This window comes from Podarcis raffonei, chromosome 17 (assembly GCF_027172205.1).
Source record: "Podarcis raffonei isolate rPodRaf1 chromosome 17, rPodRaf1.pri, whole genome shotgun sequence".
Taxonomy (NCBI): Eukaryota; Metazoa; Chordata; class Lepidosauria; order Squamata; family Lacertidae; genus Podarcis; species Podarcis raffonei.
Genome location: NC_070618.1, coordinates 11,187,022 through 11,208,941, shown reverse-complemented (window position 1 = coordinate 11,208,941; position 21,920 = coordinate 11,187,022). Strand labels below are relative to the sequence as shown.

Below are 21,920 nucleotides of genomic sequence, written 5' to 3'. Positions count from 1 at the left end.
TAGCAAGGGCAAGCGAACAACCCTAATTCTAGGGAGGGGGGATGGGCAATCCGATGCACGGGCGAAAAGAGGAAGCCCTAGCCTCGTGCAAGGAGTTTTAGCATTTCTGGCTGTCAATCAACAAATGGCAACATTAACTTCTTCCCAACAACAAGGGAAGCCCCAATCGCATCAGTGGCCAACGATCAATTAGCCCGCCCCCAACTTTGGAGTGTCCTGGCGGCCCCCACCGCAACACGTGCTCTCCATGAAGGAGAAACGCTTTCTAGTGAGAGGGTCCTTGCCATGCTTTATTCAGTTCTGTTCAGTACCAGACTGATGTTAGTAAAGCAGAACTGATTCAGAACAAACTGACTGAAATGATGCATAGGCTGCAGGGGCTGACAGGAGAAAAGATTGAAAGAGTGAAGTATGTGGAGGTTGCTCAAAAGGCTGCTGTGCAGACAAGATGGGATAGCAGAGCCCTGATAACCCTAGGGCAAGAGAATCATGTCTGAGCAATCATGCAAGGATGCTTTTGTAAATGAAAGATGGCTTAATTCTAATTTCTCTCTCTCTCTCTCTCTCTCTCTCTCTCTCTCTCTCTCTCTGATGGTTTATATGATACAGATACAGTATCTTCTCTCACTCACACACACATATAGGAGGGAGGCAGACATGCTAGTAAAATTGTGGATTTGCAAGACTTGAATTTGTTCCACTGAGAACAGTCACTATAAAGTGGGACAGAAATAGAACATATTTTTATGTATTTTTGAAAAAAATCGCATACATAATTTGAGAAAAAAATTCAGAAAAGTTGCTTGGTTTGCAGCAAAGAAAAGCAAAAGCAAAACATAAAACCACTTCAGCTCCTTAGAGATTAACAAAGCTTCTCTGTTATCCTTGAACTTTCTTCAGCATAGTTGAGGCATCCCCAAACTCGGCCCTCCAGCTGTTTTGGGACTACAAGTCCCATCATCCCTGACCACTGGTCCTGTTAGCTAGGGATGATGGGAGTTGTAGTCCCGAAACAGCTGGGGCTGAGTTTGGGGATGCCTGGCATAGTTAATCATCAACAACTAGACAGTCACACTACAGTATTTCCTGGGAATCTTTTCTTCACCACAAGCCATATGCCCTTCTATAAACTGAAAGTTTATTAACAGATTGAAAATGCTTGATTCAGTGGCTGCACTCCACAAACCATAGATTACAATGAGTTTTTAGTATGGTGAGAGTTCTCTGTATGTTGCCACTTATGTAAGCAAGGTTGTGAAGCAATGGCTAAGACTATCAGGTTTCCTTCTGCATTTCAATCACTTGAGAGAGGAGGGGGAGTCTAGCCGAGTCCAGCCCTACCATGCTAAATCTCAGTAAACAGCAGAGGCATACTAGGGTCTCTTGCACCTTTACCAAGGAGCTGTATCAGTGGCTTCTCACTCCCCGAAAAAAAAATCACTTTACTACAATAGCAACATTATAAATTACTGCATTTTATGCAACCCAAGTACAGAGGTATCTTGGTTTAAGAACAGCTTTATGAACAACTTGGATTAAGAACGCTGCAAACCCAGAAGTAGGTGTTTTAGTTTGTGAACTTTGCCTTGTTCTGCTTCCTGTTGAGTGTGTTCTATTTGTAAATTGAGTCCCCTGCTGCTATGGGAAAGCATGCCTTGGTTTAAGAACGCTTTGGTTTAAGAACGGACCTCTTGAACTGATTAAGTTCGTAAACCAAGGTACCACTGTACTCAAAGTACGTATAGCAGCGGTTCTCAACCTGTGGGTCCCCATATGTTGTTGGACTACAACTCCCATCATCCCTGAGCTCTGGCCTTGCTAGCTAGAGGTGATGGGAGTTGTAGTTCAACAACATCTGGGGACCCACAGGTTGAGAAAGGCTGGTCTAGAGTGTAGGTGAAGCAAAGGGGAAGGGCAAAAAGTGCATGTCTTGTGCCACAGTGCATGGATGGGAAGCTTATTGCCACACATATGTCATATACTCCATAGCCTGCTAAGTGATTTTTGCATGGTACCTGCCCCCGCCCCCCAAGCCTGTATCCCTGATGGGGTGGTGGTTTTAACAACCCCTAGGTACACCTCTGCTTAATATCACTGACTTCTTCATTTAATAGCTTTTATCCCAGGTGGTCTCCCATCCAAACATTGACCAGAACTTTGAGTTATCAAGGATGTAGGGCGTCAGTGTTTTGCATAGCTTTGTATTCCTCTCATATAACTCATGTCCACCTTGCCTTAAACGTCATCTAACTATCACGTGTACACTCATCAATCTTCATTTTTCTTCTTTCCTACTGCTGCCCTAATGTGTGCCTTCAATTACCAAATTATCAGGAGTGGGGAAACCTAAATCTTGGGCTAATATATATGCAGATTTTATCTTACGTTATTCAAGAACAGGGTTTTGATTTCTAAGGTTCAGGAAAAACACGAAACTTCAGCTATTATTTATGCTGCTCACCTCCTAATTTTTTACCAGGAGAACATGTGGAATCACAGTCACATTAAACCACAGTCAAATTAAAGCTTACATGAGTATACTGTACAGAAGAATCACAGAGCTGGTTCATGCCAATATCACAAGAATACCTATCCAAGGCACAGATCCTGTCAGGTGCTGTTGCGGTTGCTCAAGAGTAACCAGGCAAGACTCCGACCTGTCTTTTACAGGCTTTATTTTGGTGCAAACTACCGTATTTACAGTGAAGAGCGTCATAAGTTCATGTCTGGCTCAATTGCCAGCAGAATCCGGGAGTGCTCTGTTTTTGTACCTCCCCCGACATAAAAGTCTCGTCACCCCCAGCCTTTTCCGCCCCTCCCTGAGCCTCAGACTACTGCACAGGATGGGCGATGGCAAGGGCGTGCCCCCTGCCTCTCCGGCTTGCTCAGGCTCGGTGTTAAGGCTCTTCCTAGCATCCTCTGGTCCTTGCACCTCTTCTCCACTGGAGGTGGGGCTTTCCTCCTCGTCGGAAGAGGAACTGCTTCGCAAGATTTTCGGAGGCTCCCTGTAACACAACTGCCCTTCTATCTCTTGCCTCTGAGCTGATGGCAGTTCCCTGACAGATCCTTGTGGAAAATTTCATAGCTTTTCACAAAGAATGATGACAAAAACCCAACAAATCACCTAACACTTCTGTAGGCAGCAGATTCCCAATTTCCTTAAGGGCTTCTCCTTAAGGTGGTCTCTCTCCACTCCTCAGGGTGGGGCAGACCAGCAAGCAATGCTGAGCAACAGAAGGCTATGCTGCTCTGCTGCTGCTGAAGCCTCCCTTACCTGGGTTGCTTCTCCACCAATGGCAGAAGCGATGGGGAGGGTGGCACCAGTGGCAGCACCGCCTTTTGCTCTTCCTCCACCTGGTGGCTGAGCCAACTCTGGAAGGCTCTATGGTGGCCTTTTCATCTACTTGAACTGGAAATTTAAAGGACAGTACTGGAAGTAAAAGCTGACCGCCCTGACCCCAAAGCCTTGAAACCAAGCAAAGTTACTTCGCATGGAAGAATTCTGATTGTTTTATTCACTTACTGCAAAGAATGCTCAACATTCAAAAAATTGGTGCCTTTAGTGGTTAAGCTTGCTTGCATTGAACGGAAGGTATGTTGTTTTCTACAGGCTTACATTGGAGAGGATGAATTATCAGTATTAACCAAAATTCCTCCCTGGTGCCTCTTGATTAAAGCTCATAGAGACGCAGTAGGCTCAGCGGTGCCAGGAAAGCTGATGCAGTGTTCAGTCTCCAGCAGCTGCTGATTAAGGGTTCCTAGCACGTTCCATCACTATATATTGACACATTGGGTTGCAAAATCTCCAAAGAAGCTCCTACAGTGCCAATAAATCTGCTTTATGCAAATGTTACTTACATTTCCATGGCTGTACTTAGGCTATTCTTTGGCGCAATAAGGATCCAATATGAAGCAATAAAGAGGGAGAGCTGCATTTTAATATTTTGCTGAAATAGCACCAAGATTAGGGTAGGCGAGTTCGGCGTCCTGGTAACTTCATTGCTTCTGATCTTACGTAAAATGACAGTCAAAATCAGGAGAACAACTATTGCATATATTTCAGTAGTATGGATCCAGCAGAGATCTGAAAGTGGGAGGACAAGATTCCCAGCGTGGGACCAATGCACGCCCTTGGATATATTCAATAGGAAATTCTAAAAGAGATGTACGTTTTAAAATCATTGTTGTGGTAACTTTTCATAGGAAACATTGGTGCTCTTGTGGAATAATAATAAGGATATGGTGTGGGGCTACCTTCCAAAAATGGTGTCCCTGGCTATTTTTAAAAAATTATTGGTGTAAACAACTGCACAGAAGGCAATGGGTAGTGAGGTCTGTATCCCAAAATTCCTTTTCTTACAAATATAAATAGTTTTATTTGGCATGACTTTGTCATGCAAGTCATGAACCATCTATAGGAATTACTCAGTCTGTTGCAATTCTCGCTGATAGAAAACCTTTGACCATTTTTCATTGGGAAACCAAATGTGAATTTTATTTGCCAGTTAATTGTGTTTGGTTTCTACTCAAATTTATAGTCCTTGAAAATGGACTATAGTGGAGCTGATGACATTTTACTCAATATAATTAGTAAATGGTTTGTAAATACTAAGAAACACTGGAAGATGTCAAACTGAATAAACTTTAGCTTTGGTCCTCTTTAATTTTGGAAGACAAAACATAGTATTTTCCAAGCAATTTTTCCCCCACACACAGCTAATGCAATACTAATATAGAATTGTGTTCAAAATATTTATTCCAAAATCTAACACGTGGATCGTATGCTTGAAAAGCTTCTATTTAAATAAACAAAAGCAAACAAACCCTGTCCTTTAAATCATAATTGTGTTGCCTGTGATGAATTCTACTTACTAGACTGATGAGAAGGCAAACTTTATCTCTAGGTAGCAGGCAGAAAGAAACTGCAGCTGAAAGGCCTATGTCCCCTGGGAGGGATCGGATATCCGACAGTCTTAGCATTAAGTCCAGCCCATAAGGCTGCCACCTACAACCTTCCCCACCCTCATCCTCGTTGCAGCTTTGTTAGATTGCTCTAATCGATTGTCATCCTTTCGTGACCACACAGTAGGAGAAAGAGAGAGAGTCTAACTGGCTCCTCCATTTCTCCCTTAGATTTTATGGCCTCTCCTCCATCTAATTGGATGAAATAGGAAGTCACTGGCAGTCCTGGGTGTGCTGATTTAACTCAGACCAGCCCTGCAGAGGGGTGGGGGTGGGGAGAGAGGAAGGGAAGCAGAGGGAATCTGTATGTCAGAAGAAGAGAGTGGAGGAAAGAAGAAAGGGAAGAACTAAAGGGAAGGAATACTGGGGAGGGACAAAGAAGAGGGAGGACCGAGGACAGAGTTGCCATTATCTCCTTTTCGAATCTCTCTGTAATGATATTGCTTGCAGTGATGCCCAGGGAGCAGGCACCTGCTGCTCTGTAATGATTCAGCCTCTTTCTGCCGGCTCTTTCACACAACAGGATGCTGTTGCTACTGTCATTGCTGCTGCTGCCGCCGCCGCTGCTACTGCCGTTCTTACTGATTTTCCTTTTGCTTCTGCTGCATGACGGCTGTGTTTTCCTCCATCTAAGCAGCCACCCGCCTCAGATGCTCAAGGTGAGAAGCCAGCCTCTTGCTCTGGGCTCTTCGTTCACTTAAACAATTTTCCTCAGGATTTCAGATTCTTCTTCTTTTCCCTTAATCTTCTTATTTTTCGCTCTGTGAAGAACTGAGATGGCTTGAGAGGAATTATAAACAACAAATTTTTAAAAGTGAGCAAGGAGGAGGAGCAGGAGCTGAATCATTATGAGAGGCTTTTCTCCTTTCTGAATATTTGGAAGGATTTCTCCCCCTTTATTTGGATCGTGTTCTGACACTTGAACTCTTGAAACCTATGCTGTGATCCGGTAAGATTTCTCTGGATCTCCCCCCCCCCTTCTTTTGGCTTGCTTGTTAGTGATAATGGAAAGATTTTTTGAGGCCTTCTAGAAGAGAGCTCAACTGAAGAAATACATGCTTAAATATGTCTGAAGCTACTCTGGAGAGTTTTCCCAACCCCTCGAACCAGCTGAGTCCCACTCCATCACTCGAGGGGCTTCCTGCTGAAGAGGACATACCAGAGAATCAAACAGCAGACACAAGGGTGCAGGGAATAGCAGGCCTTGCTGCTACTTGCTGTGTGTGTCTTGAGGCAGAGCGGCTGACAGGCTGCCTCAACTCTGAAAAGATCTGCATTGTCCCAATCTTGGCTTGCCTGATCAGCCTCTGCCTCTGCATTGCTGGCCTCAAGTGGGTGTTTGTGGACAAGATTTTTGAATATGATTCTCCAACACATCTAGACCCAGATAGGATTGGGCAAGATCCAGTGACTGCGGTGGATCCTACTGCACTCTCTGCTTGGGTGCCATCTGTAGTGCATACTTCTTACTTTCCAGTACCCACCAATGTAGCTAACTTTGAAGTCACAGGGCAGCCTTCTGGTTCACCAGTTCCCCCTGAGGTTGCTTCTAAGCCATCTCCATCTAGAGGTGACCAGTTAGAGGATCAGTTTTTACTCTCTTCAGTGCCCTCCTTACCCCCACCTAGTATAGAACCTGAAGTGAAAGGGTCCACGACAACATCTCTGCCACAAGAATTTGAAACTAATATCCAAACAGCTCCACCAAAACTAGGTAAGCATTTGATCCTATTCCCTGTGCAGATTGTCGTTCATATGCATACAAAGCAGGTGCAATCTATATTAAAGATTATTCCTATTGTGATGATACGATTGATACTAACAGATTTGCTAATAATTAAAGAGGAGCGTGTTAGCTCAGATATTAGCTTTAGCCTGTCCTTTTGTTAAAGTTGCAAAAAGAGATACTTGAGAAAGCGGGGGTGCTAGTCATGATGGTACTTTACAAACAGTTCACCTGGTCCATTTAAGTAACGAGTTGTATATGACTCCCTTTTGATCTTGATTCTTTTGTGTCCCTGACAGATTATGCCCTTCAACACTCGTTCATACTCCCTCCCCTTAAGTTAGCTGGTTAGTGCAAAGAGAGAGAAAATACTGTTAATTTGTCAAAAGCAATGAAGTCCTGCGGCACTTTAAAGTCTAACCAATTTTATTATGGCATGAGCTTTCATGGCCACAGACTGCTTCATCAGATGTATGGAATGTGAGCTGCACTCCTAGCATATGATGAACTGGGCTCCAGTCCATAAAAGCTTATGCCTATAAAATCAGTGAAGTCTTCAAAGTACCACAAGACTCTTAGTCTGTTACAGCAGAGGTGCCAAGCATGACTATCCTTCTGGAAATTTGTCAGTAATTCTGATCATTTATATTTCCAGTTAGAGCCTGGTACCAACCTGTACAGATATGAGCTACTACACCAGTGTCTCTCTGGCCCAGTATACTATTGTGTATAACCCCTCAATTTATGGCTAAATTTGAGCAATAGCTTGCCATAGGCTAAGCCCTGGAATCTCTTTATATTGGGAGTTCTGTCTTGGGGAGTGTGATGATAAAGATGAAGATGAAAGAGACTCTAAGCATGTGTGGAGTGCATTTTCTTTGCCACTGAGTAATTTCAGCCATGTTCCAATATCTGGGATGAGGACAAACCATTTTCTGCTTGGAGGATGTTGCTTTTAGCCTGATAACTTATTTTTCTTTAGAAAATCCCTGGAAACATTGGAAGCAAAAAATATCAATTTGTTTAGATGTATAAGCTTGCCCATTCTGAAACAACATCAACAAATTTATTGAAATTCACCCCACCCTTTGCTGGCTTGCGTCTAAGCTCCACAAAATAGCTTAAACTGGAAGATCTAAACTCTAAAGTTTCCTTTTCTTTTATTCCTCTATGTAAGAGACTGGGCATGAACAAGCTTTTAGCTTTCACTTGAACCTCTTGCTATTAACATATTTTAGATAATAAAATGCTATGTTGGAAAATAAAATTGCCAACTTTTTTTGAAATGCAAATCACTGAAATGACACATAAATAGTGAACTTCTATTAAACATGCAAAGGGGGTGTGTTTTGAGAGGGTGATGATATTTAACAGAGATTTGCAATGGTGAACACTGATTTGTTTGTTCTTATAACATTGTAAGCTTTATTCCCTACCTCTTCACCCCCTTTTTGGCTTAATATACTTTTGAGATGTTATTTCGAGAGCATCATAAATCAACCACATGGTCATTTCTGGCAGATGTATGTCAAATGTAAAAAGATTAGCAGTTAATTTACAGACCAATCCTATGCATGTTTGCTGATTTGGACTTTTCTGTCTAGTAAGTATGTTCAGGATTGAGTCTTCATGCACCAGATGATTTGAACAGTATAATGAGAAATCTCCATTTCTAGCAGTGCAGCTACACCCATCTGCAGGACCTGTGGATCTTGCCCAGTTATTATAATAGTCCAAATGTGAGTTCTGCTGAGACAGGATTCAAAAGGCACAACATTACAGCTCCTTCAGAGATCCTTTGCATGAGAATCCATTACAGAAATACTGGCCGAAGCACAACTTACCTGAGTTGATAGTCTGTCAGATTGCTGAGCAAATAAAGTTGATTAGTATAACAAAGATTGGTCATGTATTTGCCACGTTGACTTACTGAGCTTAACCAATTTTAGGTAGATGGGGGGCATGGGGAGAGGAAGCTTCTTTCTCACCTTTTTTGGGGGGGGGGTGTCTCCTTAAGAATGTTGCCATCCCTCTGCAGTTGGCAAACTGAACATCGTTTACAAAAAGCAGCTTCCCGTAGGAACAAAAATGACAAAGACCTGTAAAGAAGCAAAACCAAACGTATACACAGCCTGCAACATTCTGTACAACAGAGAAGAGTTTATGAATCCAGTAATTTGAAATTGAGACAGAATTCGCTCATAGCCCACCCATCTAGTGGGTTTCTTGAGAGGAGTGGGGCGGGGGGGGGGAGGTGGCCTAACAGCAAATCATTATCTGCATTCCTCTCAGCCCACATTTGCAGAAGGGAGGTGGTGGAGGAAATTTTGGAGGATTGCAGCAACTGTTTTGTTCTTTAAGTCTTAAATTCCATATAGTTATTTACAGAAGGAGTAAGGAACTTGTTAACTGATTTGTCTTCGGTTTGCGTTGAGTAAGAATATTTACTTAGAAGCATAAGCCAATACAAGCTTTAGAACTATGGAGATCCCTCTAGAATTGGTATGGGGAAGCAAGTCTGCAAGATACTTCCCATGGCTCTGAACTTACCATGTGCATTACCTATTTCACGCAGTGCAAGTCATTTGGGTAAGGGAGGGTTTTATTTATTTATTTAATCCTCTAGGTGGGTTGTAAGAGCCGGGTGGACACTTAAGCAAGTAGATATTTATTCCTAGTAAGATTGCAAGGCTTCATACCAGCACTTCTTCAGGGCTAAATATGTGCTGTCATCGTTCATAGTTTGAGACTGACATGTCATTTTTGAACCAGACTTTTTGTGGTTACAGAATCCCATTTTCTCCTCTCCTTTTCATCCAACTCAGCATATTCTGTTTGGGGCTCTATCTTTCAAGGTCATAGTCTGACAAGGGCTAATTGATTCTTCTCTGTACTGGAGTCTGGGGGAGAAGCAATCCTAGTAATTGTCTCCGCTGTCTCGAGAACTCTCATACCTTTTAGTACCGTACGCTTTGTATTTTTTCAATATAGAAATAATCCCTTTTCTTCCCTATGCATTCTCATTCTAAATTAAATGTCACCCTGGTTCTGTTGAAATAGGAAAGAAAACCTAGTCTTTTACGCAATCATATATAGGGCATATTCATATACACATCTGAATGATGTATCTATGGTTTACATTATATTCTTGCCATAACCTGCAATCTCTCTGTGAAGATGAGTTGGTTTCATGATTACTAATCACACTCAGATGAAATAGTGCTTTACACATAACCCACAAAACACCTTCGTTACTATAATGGTTCTGTTCAGGACGTTGGAATCATTTCTGTGGTAATAGCTGTATTGTATTATATCGTCAACATTTTTTCCTGTTATTAGAGCTTATTAGGAGTTTGAGCTTTTTTCATTTTCTATTTGAATGAACTGTAAGGAGTTCCTGTGCAACATTTGATCACTAGCTTCAAACAGCCCAAATATTTGATAGTGGCTTTTTACCTACCACTCCCTACCTGGTTTCACCTGCCAGATTCTGACTCTTTGTTTCTTTGCATGTGCATAATGAATAACAGAAAGGCACAGTATATATATATATATATATATATATATATATATATATATATATATATATGCATATGCATATATGTATGTATGTGTGTGTATATATATATAATTTCTATCAGAAGACATTGTGTCCCTGTTGGCCAGCAGGAACAAAGCAGTGCTTTTTAAAGTGGTACCTTCAGTCCTATTTAAGTTACTGTTGAGGAAGGCCTAACTAAATCTAAGCTTGCAAGGTTTTAGGAAGCAATGGCTGTGATCCAATCTAGGCTCTAGGCACACTTGGAGCCTTCTTGAGTAGGTGGGAAATAGACTTAATAAATCTAAAGCAAATATATTATTTATTGTAAAGATGAAAAAAAAAGTTGAATTAGGATCTTGAACAGAGCTAAGGGTGACTTTTCACAACTGCACAAAGTTTGAGAGCAGTAAAACTCACTCAACACTAAAGGTAATCATTGTGCAGCAGGTGTGACTTATTTTCAGCGAGTCTTACTCCCAGATAACTTAAGAATAGACAGCCAGCCACGGGGGTGTGAAATGTAGCCATATTAACTTTTCATTTGTGAACAGAACTCTACTACAAGCTTTATTAATTTAATCATTGTGTCTCGGTATTACAAGATAGACAAAAGTGGGTGAGATTAATCTCTTTAATTTAATAATGGCTCAACCTCCATAAAGTGTGTTATACCCTGCCCCTTGGCATCCTCTGGTTCATTTTAGCTAATGCCCACTGCCGCTGTCTGCCCTTCCTCACACCCTGAGTTAGTCTTTGACAAAAACTGCATTACTATGTATGATAAAGCTTCATACCAGGATACCTGTTGCCACGTCCTAATTATACTACAACTTAACTTAGGTACTGTTTCCACAATTTGCTGTATTCAATTCTGGAGGTGTAATGCTTTTCATCTGATAATAGTCACATTCTTTGCTGCAGAATTCATTTTAACTTTATCTAGTAATAGAGCTGTCTTGGACAGCACACCAACTTCACCTTGTAGATGCAAGCAGAGTCTTCAACTGTAAACTCATCCTCCCCAGTAAAAGAAGAATAAACACTTTCTTTTCCCTTTCCCTTTTTTGAAGTGTCCATAAGAGGAACTTCTTGGGTCAGGCCAATAGTCCAGTATTCCCACAGCAGCAACCCTATGGGAAGCTCAAAAGCAGGACCTGAGCACAACAGCTCTCTACCAACCTGCCATTGCCAGCAACTGATACTTAGAGGCATATACTGCCTATTACAGGGGGACGTGGGTGGCGCTGTCTTCTAAACCACAGAGCCTAGGGCTTGCTGATCGGAAGGTCAGCGGTTCAAATCCCAGCGACGGAGTGAGCTTCCATTGCTCAGTCCCAGCTCTTGCCAACCTAGCAGTTCGAAAGCATGTCAAAGTGCAAGTAGATAAATAGGTACCACTCTGGCGGGAAGGTAAACGGCGTTTCCGTGCGCTGCTCTGGTTTCACCAGAAGCGGCTTAGTCATGCTGGCCACATGACCCGGAAAAACTGTCTGCAGACAAACATCGGCTCCCTCGGCCAGTAAAGCGAGATGAGTGCCGCAATCCCAGAGTCGTTCGCGACTGGACTTAACTGTCAGGGGTCCTTTACCTTTACCTTTTACTACCTATGACAGTGAAGGCAGAACCTACCCATTATGGCTAGTAGCCATTGATAGCTTTATCCTCCAGCATAAACGCAGGGGCTGAACTTAGGGATAAGTTACGTATTTTTATTAGTAGATCAGCAATTTCACATTCGAGTTCTTTAAGAACTCATGTGGGGATGCCTCCCAGACCCAGCAATTCACCAGCTTTTAATTTTGTCGATAAGGCCTAGAACTTTGTCTCTCATCACCACTATCTCCATCAGTTCCTCAGACTCCCTTCCTGTGAAAGTTAATTCAGGAACAGGGACCTCAATTTGCATCTTCCTCTGTGTGGCATTCAATCTCTTTTTGTCTCCTTTATTATCCAAAGAACCATCTCCCTAGGCAGTCTCCTGTTGCTAATGCATTTAAATAATTATAGTGGTTGGGGTATTTGTGCTTTTAGGAATATGCTCCTTAAACTCTTTTAGCATCCCTTGTTGTTGTCCACTCCACTAGCATTTCTTTTGCCAAAGTTTGTGTTTCTTTTGGTTCTCATTTGGATAAGACTTACATTTTCTAAAGGAAGTCTTCTTGCCTCCAACAGCTTAAGTGACTCTGTTCACTAACCACCTAGGGACTACCTTTGTTCTGGTGGTGCGTTTCTTGATCTGCAGTATACATTCTAACTGAATATCAGTTTTGGATAGCACTATGGTCACTATTCCCAAGTGGCTAAGCAACACCTACATCACTCCTGGTCCTGGGTGCCACTCAAGATAAAGTCCGGGGTCGCCACCCCTCTGCTTGGCTCTATGACCAACTGTTCTAGGGCACAGTCATTTAGAGTATCTAGAAATTTTCTTTCTTTGCCTTGACTCGAACTCACATGTAGCCTGCCTGTCTGAGAGTAGTCACCTGTTACTAAACCAATCAGTGTCAGTGCTTATCTGTGGCAGTGTTCATTGGGTCGTCCATATTCATTCATTGTGCAAACTCAATATTGTACTAGGAAACAAATAAATTCTTCATTGGTGTTCAGTGCTTCATGTAAGATGCATTGGTTCCTTCAAATAGAATAAAATTTTATTAGGATTTTTTTAGGAAACAAAAATAAATTGAAGCATTTAAAGTACCTATGGAAGATAGTAGAATTTTAAAGTGGCATAAGTTTAAGTGTATTACTTAAATGCATTAGATGTTTTTTACCTGAAAGGCCTCTAAGCATAAATATATTATGCCATAGGGACAAAAGGAAAATGCATCTAAAATATTACAATTTCCATACAACTTACAACCCTCTGCACCCCCCATAACAGCCATAGAAAATTTTCAGGGCAGTATCAATAGAAAAGAATCAGCTCAGGCCAACAAATTGCCAGGGGGAAAGGTAAATCTTTACCTGCTGCCAAAATGATGTTCATGAAGGTGCCAGGTAGATCACAATTGGAAGAACATTCCACAGAAGTAGAGCCACAGCTGAAAAGGCTCTCTCCTTTAACATCATCGTTTAAGCCTCCCTCAGAGTAGGGACCTGGAGAAGGGCCTCAGAAGTTGATCTATGACTCTGGGTAAGATCTCAAAAATATTGGGGTCCTGAGGCATAAAGAGCGATAAAAGTCAAAACCAGCACTTTGAATTAGGCTCAGAAGCCTACAGGTACTAATTGCATTAGTACCGTACTAATTGCATTGACAAAGCAATCAATTAGAGCAATTAACATTGCCTTCTAATTTCCTCCAGCCCCTCTATCTGGTTGTAAAACAGAATTTGTAAGTTTCCTAGCATACTAGCATTTGGGAATAAAGTTAATAGTTGCCCATCTAGGGCTGTGGGTCAAGATTCTTCAGCTTTCAGCTAGGTGAAAGCAAATAAAGCAAAGTTGGATAGATAGCAAGCAGAGAGACTCTGGTATTTACTCAACATTATGTATTAATAAGAAACTGGACAAGGAGGATGCAATTTTCCATCATTTCCATTAAGTTTGTTACTTGTGTAGGTGAACCTACAGAAATTGTTGACTATGGATTGCTGTAATCTGTCGGGGGGGGGGGTAATAGCTGGGACCCCTGTTTTTCCATCACATTAATTTGGAGCATTCCAACAATGTCCATTGTGGCACTCTTGTCCCATTCTTCTCATATCTTTATGTTATCTTTAGTCTTCTTCTCATCCAAGATGCCAAGGTCTCACATGATGGTCAATGACACCTAGCACAAACTTCCAGCAAACCTACACATAGTATCACAGACTTGAACTTTTCCTCCATTTTGCTTGATGTTTGCTGTAGTTAATGGTTCTGCGAACCTAGCAAGGTCCAGGTTAGCATAATACAGTGTGTTCTGTTGTATAATAATATTGTTAGTTGCTTTAAAGTTTAAATTTGGTTAAAAGGTGGGGAAATAACACTTGATAGTTCAGTGTCTGTGTGCCATCCTACATTGCCTTGTCATCCTTTCACAAGTATCTTTGCCGCACTAAAAGTCAAATGCAAGTGAATTGGTGTGACAAGGGCTGGTGCTGTGATGTTTCATTGTAACATCTGTATGTGATCTTCTATTTGTATATATTTTAACTCTACTAATGCTTAATTGTTTAAAAAGGCGGGGTGTGACATGTGGGCCTAGTTGATCTCCTGGGAGTGAAAAATGAAAACATAAAAGTGGAAATAAAAGCAGTCTGGTAAATATGAATTGAGGGTATGGCTGTCCTTTCATCTATTTCCCCTGGGCTCATCCTCCATCACCCACAGTCCCCTTTTGCTTCTCCAACTACACCCCTGTTACCATCACCCTACTCCCAAAAGACCAGGAGGGAATTAGAATGGGCAGCTGTCATTATCTTTTTTCTGCCTTTTCATTGTACAGAACAAATGGCAGCTGTTCTCCATCTTGCACTAAGTCCCCAGAGAATAGTCTTAAGTCAGGAAGGAAGAAAAAGAAATATCCCTTCCATACTGTTACGGAAGTTGTGCATTAACTGTCTCTTCCTTAACCCTCCACACAAGATTCAGGAAAAGCAGTGTCTATGATGCACACACAAACTTCAAATTTAGGCATATAGTCAAAATTAGACTTGAACCTGCAAAAATCAAGTAAGCAAATGCCTAACTACACAGTCTCTGTGTGAGCCTTTCTATAAATGGAAAGGCTTCAACATATCTAAATCACATTTGAAAACTGGAATCCTCGCTTTCTAGATCATATATGTGAGTGTGACCTTGAGTGAAATAGCCAGGTGTGCATACATATTTTGGAAGAAGGTGTCACATATCAGAACGATAAGTATCTTAAATTCCTTGTATTGGTAGCAGCAGAGTAAATTAATAATACTGTAGTTACCCAGCTGATGGCATAAAATTGTACTATGCCATTTTGAATAACTAGGCGATACTTTATACACACGTGTCATGTGATACCATTCAAAGTGTCATTGTACCCCACTCCCATTTAGAAATTTACTAGAAATAGCTGCCATCAATTATCCTTTTTCATTGTTTTAGTGATGCTTTATTTGCCTTTGTGCATTGCAGATATGTACGGATGAATTTCCCTTCGGTTTGCAATACAGTCATTTTTATTTTGGAACAGAAAAAAGAGTCTTTCCCAACAGCTGACAGCAAGGCAAAATGGTGTTTCCAATAGGGCAATGTTTCAAGTTGATGTGTAGCTGTGCATTTATTCCGCAGTATGCAGCTAGAAAGATATAAATGGAAGCTTTTATGCTTTGAACATTTGCAGTCTTGCTAATGGAAATGCAATAGATTTTGCTGCAGAAACCTAACTCGGAATCAATACTGATGCAGTGAACCAGCTGGTTCAGCAGTGGAGCATGTATCTATAGAAAGAGATAGAACCCAGCTATACAGGCTCCTGGAGTCCATATTAATTTGGGATAACAAGGCTCAACCAAGCTTGGAAAGCAGGTTTGGCCCCACCCATTCCTTAGTATGGCCTCACTGATGGACGAGATGGGGGAGTGGGAATTGAAGGGGAAATAACTTCACTATTCCATAAATCACTGAGGGTTAGTACATGTGATGTTAGGAGCAATGTAGTTTCTGGATACAGCTGAATAATGCTTTGGTAATTGTGCTTGCCTTGTTCTATCTATCCTGCAACTATTCCTATACTATATCTAGCACCAGCACAGCATAATGAATGATGAATATCAGAGGTCAGCAAAAGTTAAATATTTGTTCACAAACCATGTATGTAATTGTAGGAAACTGGCAACTATTTCTAGTCAGCGCATATATAAAAACAAGCTTTCTTCACAAGTTTTGTCACCATCCCATGATCATCCTCATTGCTGCAGTAGCCTGGTTTTTGGTTTTACTCCCTGTGCTCTCACAAGCCAATTGCATATTGACTGATGCTTCAGTTAGCTCTTGACTGCTGCTAAATTCCTAAAGGCTATCCAATGGATTATCTTGAATGGTTGAGGTCTATGACAACTGATTGCCTTGGGGTATGTTTGTATGTAATGCATGATAGTTGGCCACTTGACTTGCAGAGCAGTGCAGACACATCCAGCCTACATATGAATTCTTATACGTAGTAATGGGACCAAGACTTGTTTGCCACAAAAAGTAGGTCACCAGTGTGATAGCCCAAGGTCACCCAGCAGCTGCATGTGGAGGAGCGGAGACTTGAACCCGGTTCACCAGATTAGGAGTCTACCACTCTTAACCACTACACCACACTGCTCCTGATGAAATTAGATTTGAAAGAAGCATTCTTTGGAAGCCAATAGAGAATAGGTTGTGGTGTTGGTGTCATGCCCAGGACAGTATCTGGTTTGCAAATATGCCCCCCTGATGCAGACTCTTGATGGGTGTCTAATTTACTCCTATGATTACCACACACAAAAAAATCCACTAGGAGGCAGTTCAGGCCAAAATAGAGTGCAGATATAAGTCACTGACAACCACATTAGCCAGGGGTGGAATCCAATGTGGCAATAAGGCAACATTTCATCAGTACACGGAGTTCTGCTTGTGCAACAGAATGGTCTCTTTCCCCCCCCCCATCCCTCCATGCACCCCTTAAATCTCTTCTGGGGGTTCCCCAACACTTTTGAGCAGATACTGGGGAGGGGGAGGGGTGTGCATGGGGAGACAGGGGGAAATACTGTTACACAAGCTAGGTTAGTAGGTCTCTTAAGTTTCTGTTCTCTTACATTGGAGAAAGTAAATATAGGCCTTGATGGGACTGCACATTTTGCCAGTTACTGATAATGGTAGTTGCTTGTAATATGTTACATCGGCTCATATCTCATCCTGGAAATTTCGCCATCAACAATTCACAGTATTTTAACTTAGCGCACTTGTTGACAAAGATATTGATGCCCAGTAAGGCATATTGACATCATTAGATAAACAGCATCTAAGAAATTGATGTCCCCTTGTGATATAGGCCCCACAAAATAGACATAGACAGACATTAATCTTCAGTTTTACTGACACTACAGTAATGATCTTTCATACTTTATAATATGTTTTCCTCTTCTACTAACTGTATATGACTTTTTCCTCAACAATTTGTACATTGGTGATTCATGGGATATGGTTTTCAATCATTTAGTAGCAGATCATTTTTGAGATAAAGGGAAACCAGCAATGGCTCATTCATGTAGTATGCAGTGGCATGCGACATGCAAAACAAATCCCAGCTCTGATTAGAGTCTTTGCTGTTACTCTTTCACCAGTCAATTAATTCTGATGATGAAACACATCAAAGGGGAATAGAAGGCACCAGGTATATGCAAATGTTTCTCAACCACACAAACCCAGCGTCTTAAAATGGCTTGATTTTTCTAAGGTCTTAGCTGAAATCTACATGAAGGTACTAGAACTAGGTCTCTGCTGTGATGTTTACAGTTTTTTCACAACAGCTAAGTTAGACTGCTGACAAAGATGGTATTTTGAAAGTGAGGGATTTTTTTCCCCATTAAAAAAATGGCATTCCCTAACCTGTGGAGGTACAGAGGTACAGCTAGCATCCTCATTATGCAGTTTTTGTCACATGCAGAAGACTTGCCACATTTAACTTCTGAGATGTATATGCAGCTTACACAGGGGTTCTGTTCCATGCATTACATGAAAATTGTGTATACCCAAACCCTTATAGCTTCCCCATGACGGACAGGTGAAGGGGAGAATGGGAGCATTCCCAGCACTCGCAGATCCAGTGCACTGAGCAGGCCTTGCCCAGCAAGCAAGGCAGAGGGCTTAAAAGCTCTCCACCTTGCTGGTTAAACCCAGCATGATAAGAGCTTGTAAGCTCTCCACGTTGCTGGGGACTTGCACAATTTCAACCAGCCTGCCTTCAGTCATGTGTGGTGGAAATCATGCAAGTCAAATGTGCATAAAATGAGGGATTGCTGTATTTTACAGCCCACCCCATTAGTTTGACTATAATTTGCTTTAATTAATTTTAGTATTGTATTTTTGCATTATTGTCACCTTATAGTGAAGGGCAGGTAAGAAATCTGATGGTGGTAATCATAATGATAATCATGAGTTCATAGGCAGGTCGGAAGTTTGGAAATCTGGACCAAAATGAGAAGACAGGCAGAATTTAGTCAATATTTCAAATCCTGAAAGTAAGGGAGGTTGGTGGTAGGACTTTCAGGACCACGGACAGAGCCCAGGCAACAAACTTGGTGTTCCAAGGAAGGCTCCCTGCACTCCCTAAGCCTGGCTACATCTCTCAGATTCTTCCTTCAGGCAGAAGCCAATAAAAGATAATTTATGACCTTAAAACTCATGAGTTAATTGACTTCTTTTTGAAATGTGATTTCTATTCTGTGCTAAATATCCGAGAAATGAGATTCCTCACTTTTCTTTGTAAGACTTCTATTAATCTTTCCCACCCCACCCTTTCTCAGTTTTTAATTAACTGTCATTCATGCAAAACCAGTGTTATTGACTTCACAAATTTGTTGTATATCCTTTAACCACAATTAGACAGTATAAGCTCCTTGTGACTTTACCAGATGTGCAAAGTCATGCTTTTATAGAGGCCTGACTTCCAGGGGGAGGAATAAATTGTGAATGATGTACATTTAGCTTGATTACTTAGTTAAAAGAGCATTAGAAAAGAGAAGGCATGTTTGGTGAATGCATCAGAGATTCAGGATGAATTAAAACATTCTGTTCATTTAGCAAATCATTCTAGGTACCATTTGGTAATCCAACATGTGGACTGTCACACATGTTCAAATATGATGATTTTGGGCTAATTTCCAGCAGCAGAAGCCAAGCTAATATATGCACATCACATTTTGGCTACTGCCTGTTATATGCGGCTTATGTATATGTACATTTATTTGAAAATTTATATAAGTTTGTATAACATTAGGATAAGCTATTCAATGTTGATTTATTTTATTTATTGAATATTAAACCCTGCATTTTCATGTAAAATGGCAATGGCAGCTAACAACAATAAAAACAACCAATATTACAATGAATGTAGTAAGCAATAACACAGTAAAAATATTGATTATCAGGTTAAATGTGGATAAAAAGTCAGACAATGGTAACTAGCTAAAAACATATTCAGATTAAAATACGTATTTAATTATTTTGGTTTAGGGGTTTGGTTGTTTGTTGTTTATATACTACCTTTTCATAGTGAGCTGTCCCCAAAGCAGCTTATAACAAACATCTAGTTATCAAAATATAAAATAGTGAGGTGGGGGGAGGGGGACAGTGTACAGAATTTGCCAATACATTCAAATATGACAAAACAATTGAAAAATATAGAATAAATTAAATATTACAAAAGGAAATAATCCAGGTTTAATACATAAGTATAGTGCAAAATTAAAGTTAACCTCCTTCCTAAAACTGGTGATGCCAGTCAGCAGCCTTGTTGCAGCATTCTGAACCAGCCTAAGTTTCTGAGCAGCCGTCAAAGTCATCTCCATCCTGACAAAAGATGACACCTCTAGGAATGATGTAGTTGATACAGCAGCCTCAGATGGGCGAAAGTGTTCAGGCCACTGCCGAAGTATTCTGGCCAGTTCCAAACTTGTAGGACTTCATTCAGGAATACAAACTATAAAGTTGATTCTTAAAAAATGCAATCCATCCAAAACACAATCAATTCCAATTCTTTGAAGTACATTTCTACTGATCAGGAGCTTTTCTGTCTTATCCAGAGACAACACATCCATTACTGACACCAAACAGCTATTCAGAAAAATGAACATCTTCCTTGGATTTTGATGGAGAGGCAGATGATTATCTGCATACGATGACACAAAAGTCCTGGCAGCCTTCCTGATCAGTTTTATGTAGATGCTAAAATACCACACAAATATACTGAAAAGAGGAGAAAGAAGAACACTGGAATTTAGGAGAAGTAAGCTCTGGATTGGAGAATGGGAGAAGGGATCCAGAGAAACGTGAATTGAGGATCTGGCACACAAACATCCTGACAATCTGTTAAACTATCAGAAGCTATTTGCATCAGACACAAAACCAGCCCTAGTTTTACGCCACCACCCCTTTCCACTGTGGTTGACTTCCTCAGATAGCATAGTATGTGATAATATTATGTTTCCCATGCTATTTTTTACTCTGTGGAGGGAAAGATAAAACGCTCATCCATCAAGCATCACCTAACTCTGTCTCTTTGTTCTAGCCTAGATTCAGCAAGGTGCACAGAGAATCATTTTGTACTACCAAATAAACTTTAGTTTCTTTTCTCACACACCATCACTAATGAAGTTCCAGCTATAACACATGATTTATTGAGCACCAGGAAAAGGAATTCACCCTCCATTACAATACCATCCCCCTCTGTCATTACATCATTATATTTCCTTCATATCTCCTCTCTCAGAACATTCCAAGCCCTGACATTACTTTAGTACCTTGCAGGGAATCAACTTAGTTTCATTGCTAATGGAATTTTGCAAGATATCAATAACAATATTCCCAATTTGTAGATCCTTCAACCGTGTAATTTTAGTGATCTGTGGCTATAGGTATATTCCATTATGTTTAAAGAGAAGCAGTATTTCAGGATCAAAGAAGCAATCAATATGTTAGCACAAAGTATTTTTCAATGCTAGTTAACTGAAAATTGATGTATAGATCCCTCTTTGTGTTAATAAAAATGGGAACAATAACACGAAAGTATTGCTAGTAATTTTCAACATTAAAAGACCACAGAATATGAAAATATATATATATATATATATATATATATATATATATATATATATATATATATATAAAAATAATTTGCTGTCATTGGGGTATGGAATATAATTAACATGTATTGAGGTAAAACTTGTGTTATATTATAATGTGTGTGTGTGTGTGTGTGTGTGTGCGTGTGATGAAGGTCATGAGGCAAAAATGTTTGAAACTTTCATTCATGCTTTTAAATGCCCATTTTCCTGATCATTGATTATCATGTTGTTTTACTTTAGTTTAAGTCCCAAATACTCAACGTAGACAAGAATGGCAGATGTGCAAGGGGGGAATGTGGGTTAGTAACATTTTGTACCTTTGTGGTCAAAATGTACGCAAAAAGCAAGTTTTCTTGCTACCTAGAAAACTCACCTATACTTTCAGATGTCATCTGCGATTTCCCCAGGGTATTTGACTCTCAGGTTTTTTATTTTTATTTTGACTCTGTTTTAGAAATTGATTTGTTGGATGCAGTTCAAACAACAACAAAAAGTCAGAGTTGAATATTGACATAGTTAGCTGTGTAGGTTAGATGATATATCTCAGTACCTGACGCTGCAGTAGCTGAAGCCCAAAGTGATAAAACACTTTCAAGAGTAGGGATGTACATGGAATTTGATGGTTTCAATCTGATCAAGCTTTCCCCACATCACACCACCTCCTGCATCAAGTGCCCAAATAAGAGCATGCTGGGGGGTGAAACAGAAAATATAGCAGCATATACGTAGCATGATATGCTGGATATCAGAGAATCGTTTGAATCAAAAATAGATTTAGAAAATATAGAGTGGAGAGTTAAGCTCATGAACTTCATTAACATTATGATGCATTGTGCCATTTTCTCATGAGAAGGAAAGATAGATCATCAATGCTCAAAAAGAGTGCAGGAGGTAATGTAGTTGCTTAAATGAC

The 21,920-nt window shown here is 40.6% G+C and overlaps 1 protein-coding gene across 14 annotated transcripts in view; it reads left to right on the top strand.

Annotated features, from left to right (window-relative positions):
• NRG1 (neuregulin 1) overlaps positions 1–21,920 on the top strand; it is a 526,342-nt gene that overhangs the window by 420,340 nt on the left and 84,082 nt on the right. For 3 of the 14 annotated variants that reach the window (XM_053371941.1, XM_053371936.1, XM_053371934.1), the window contains exon 1: positions 5,740–6,676. The exons of the other annotated variants lie outside the window; for them this stretch is intronic. In XM_053371941.1, the coding sequence (XP_053227916.1) occupies positions 6,028–6,676 (649 nt within the window). In that variant the 5' untranslated portion in view covers positions 5,740–6,027. Of the gene's footprint in view, positions 1–5,739; positions 6,677–21,920 lie in introns of those variants that run through there. 14 annotated transcript variants of the gene reach the window in all.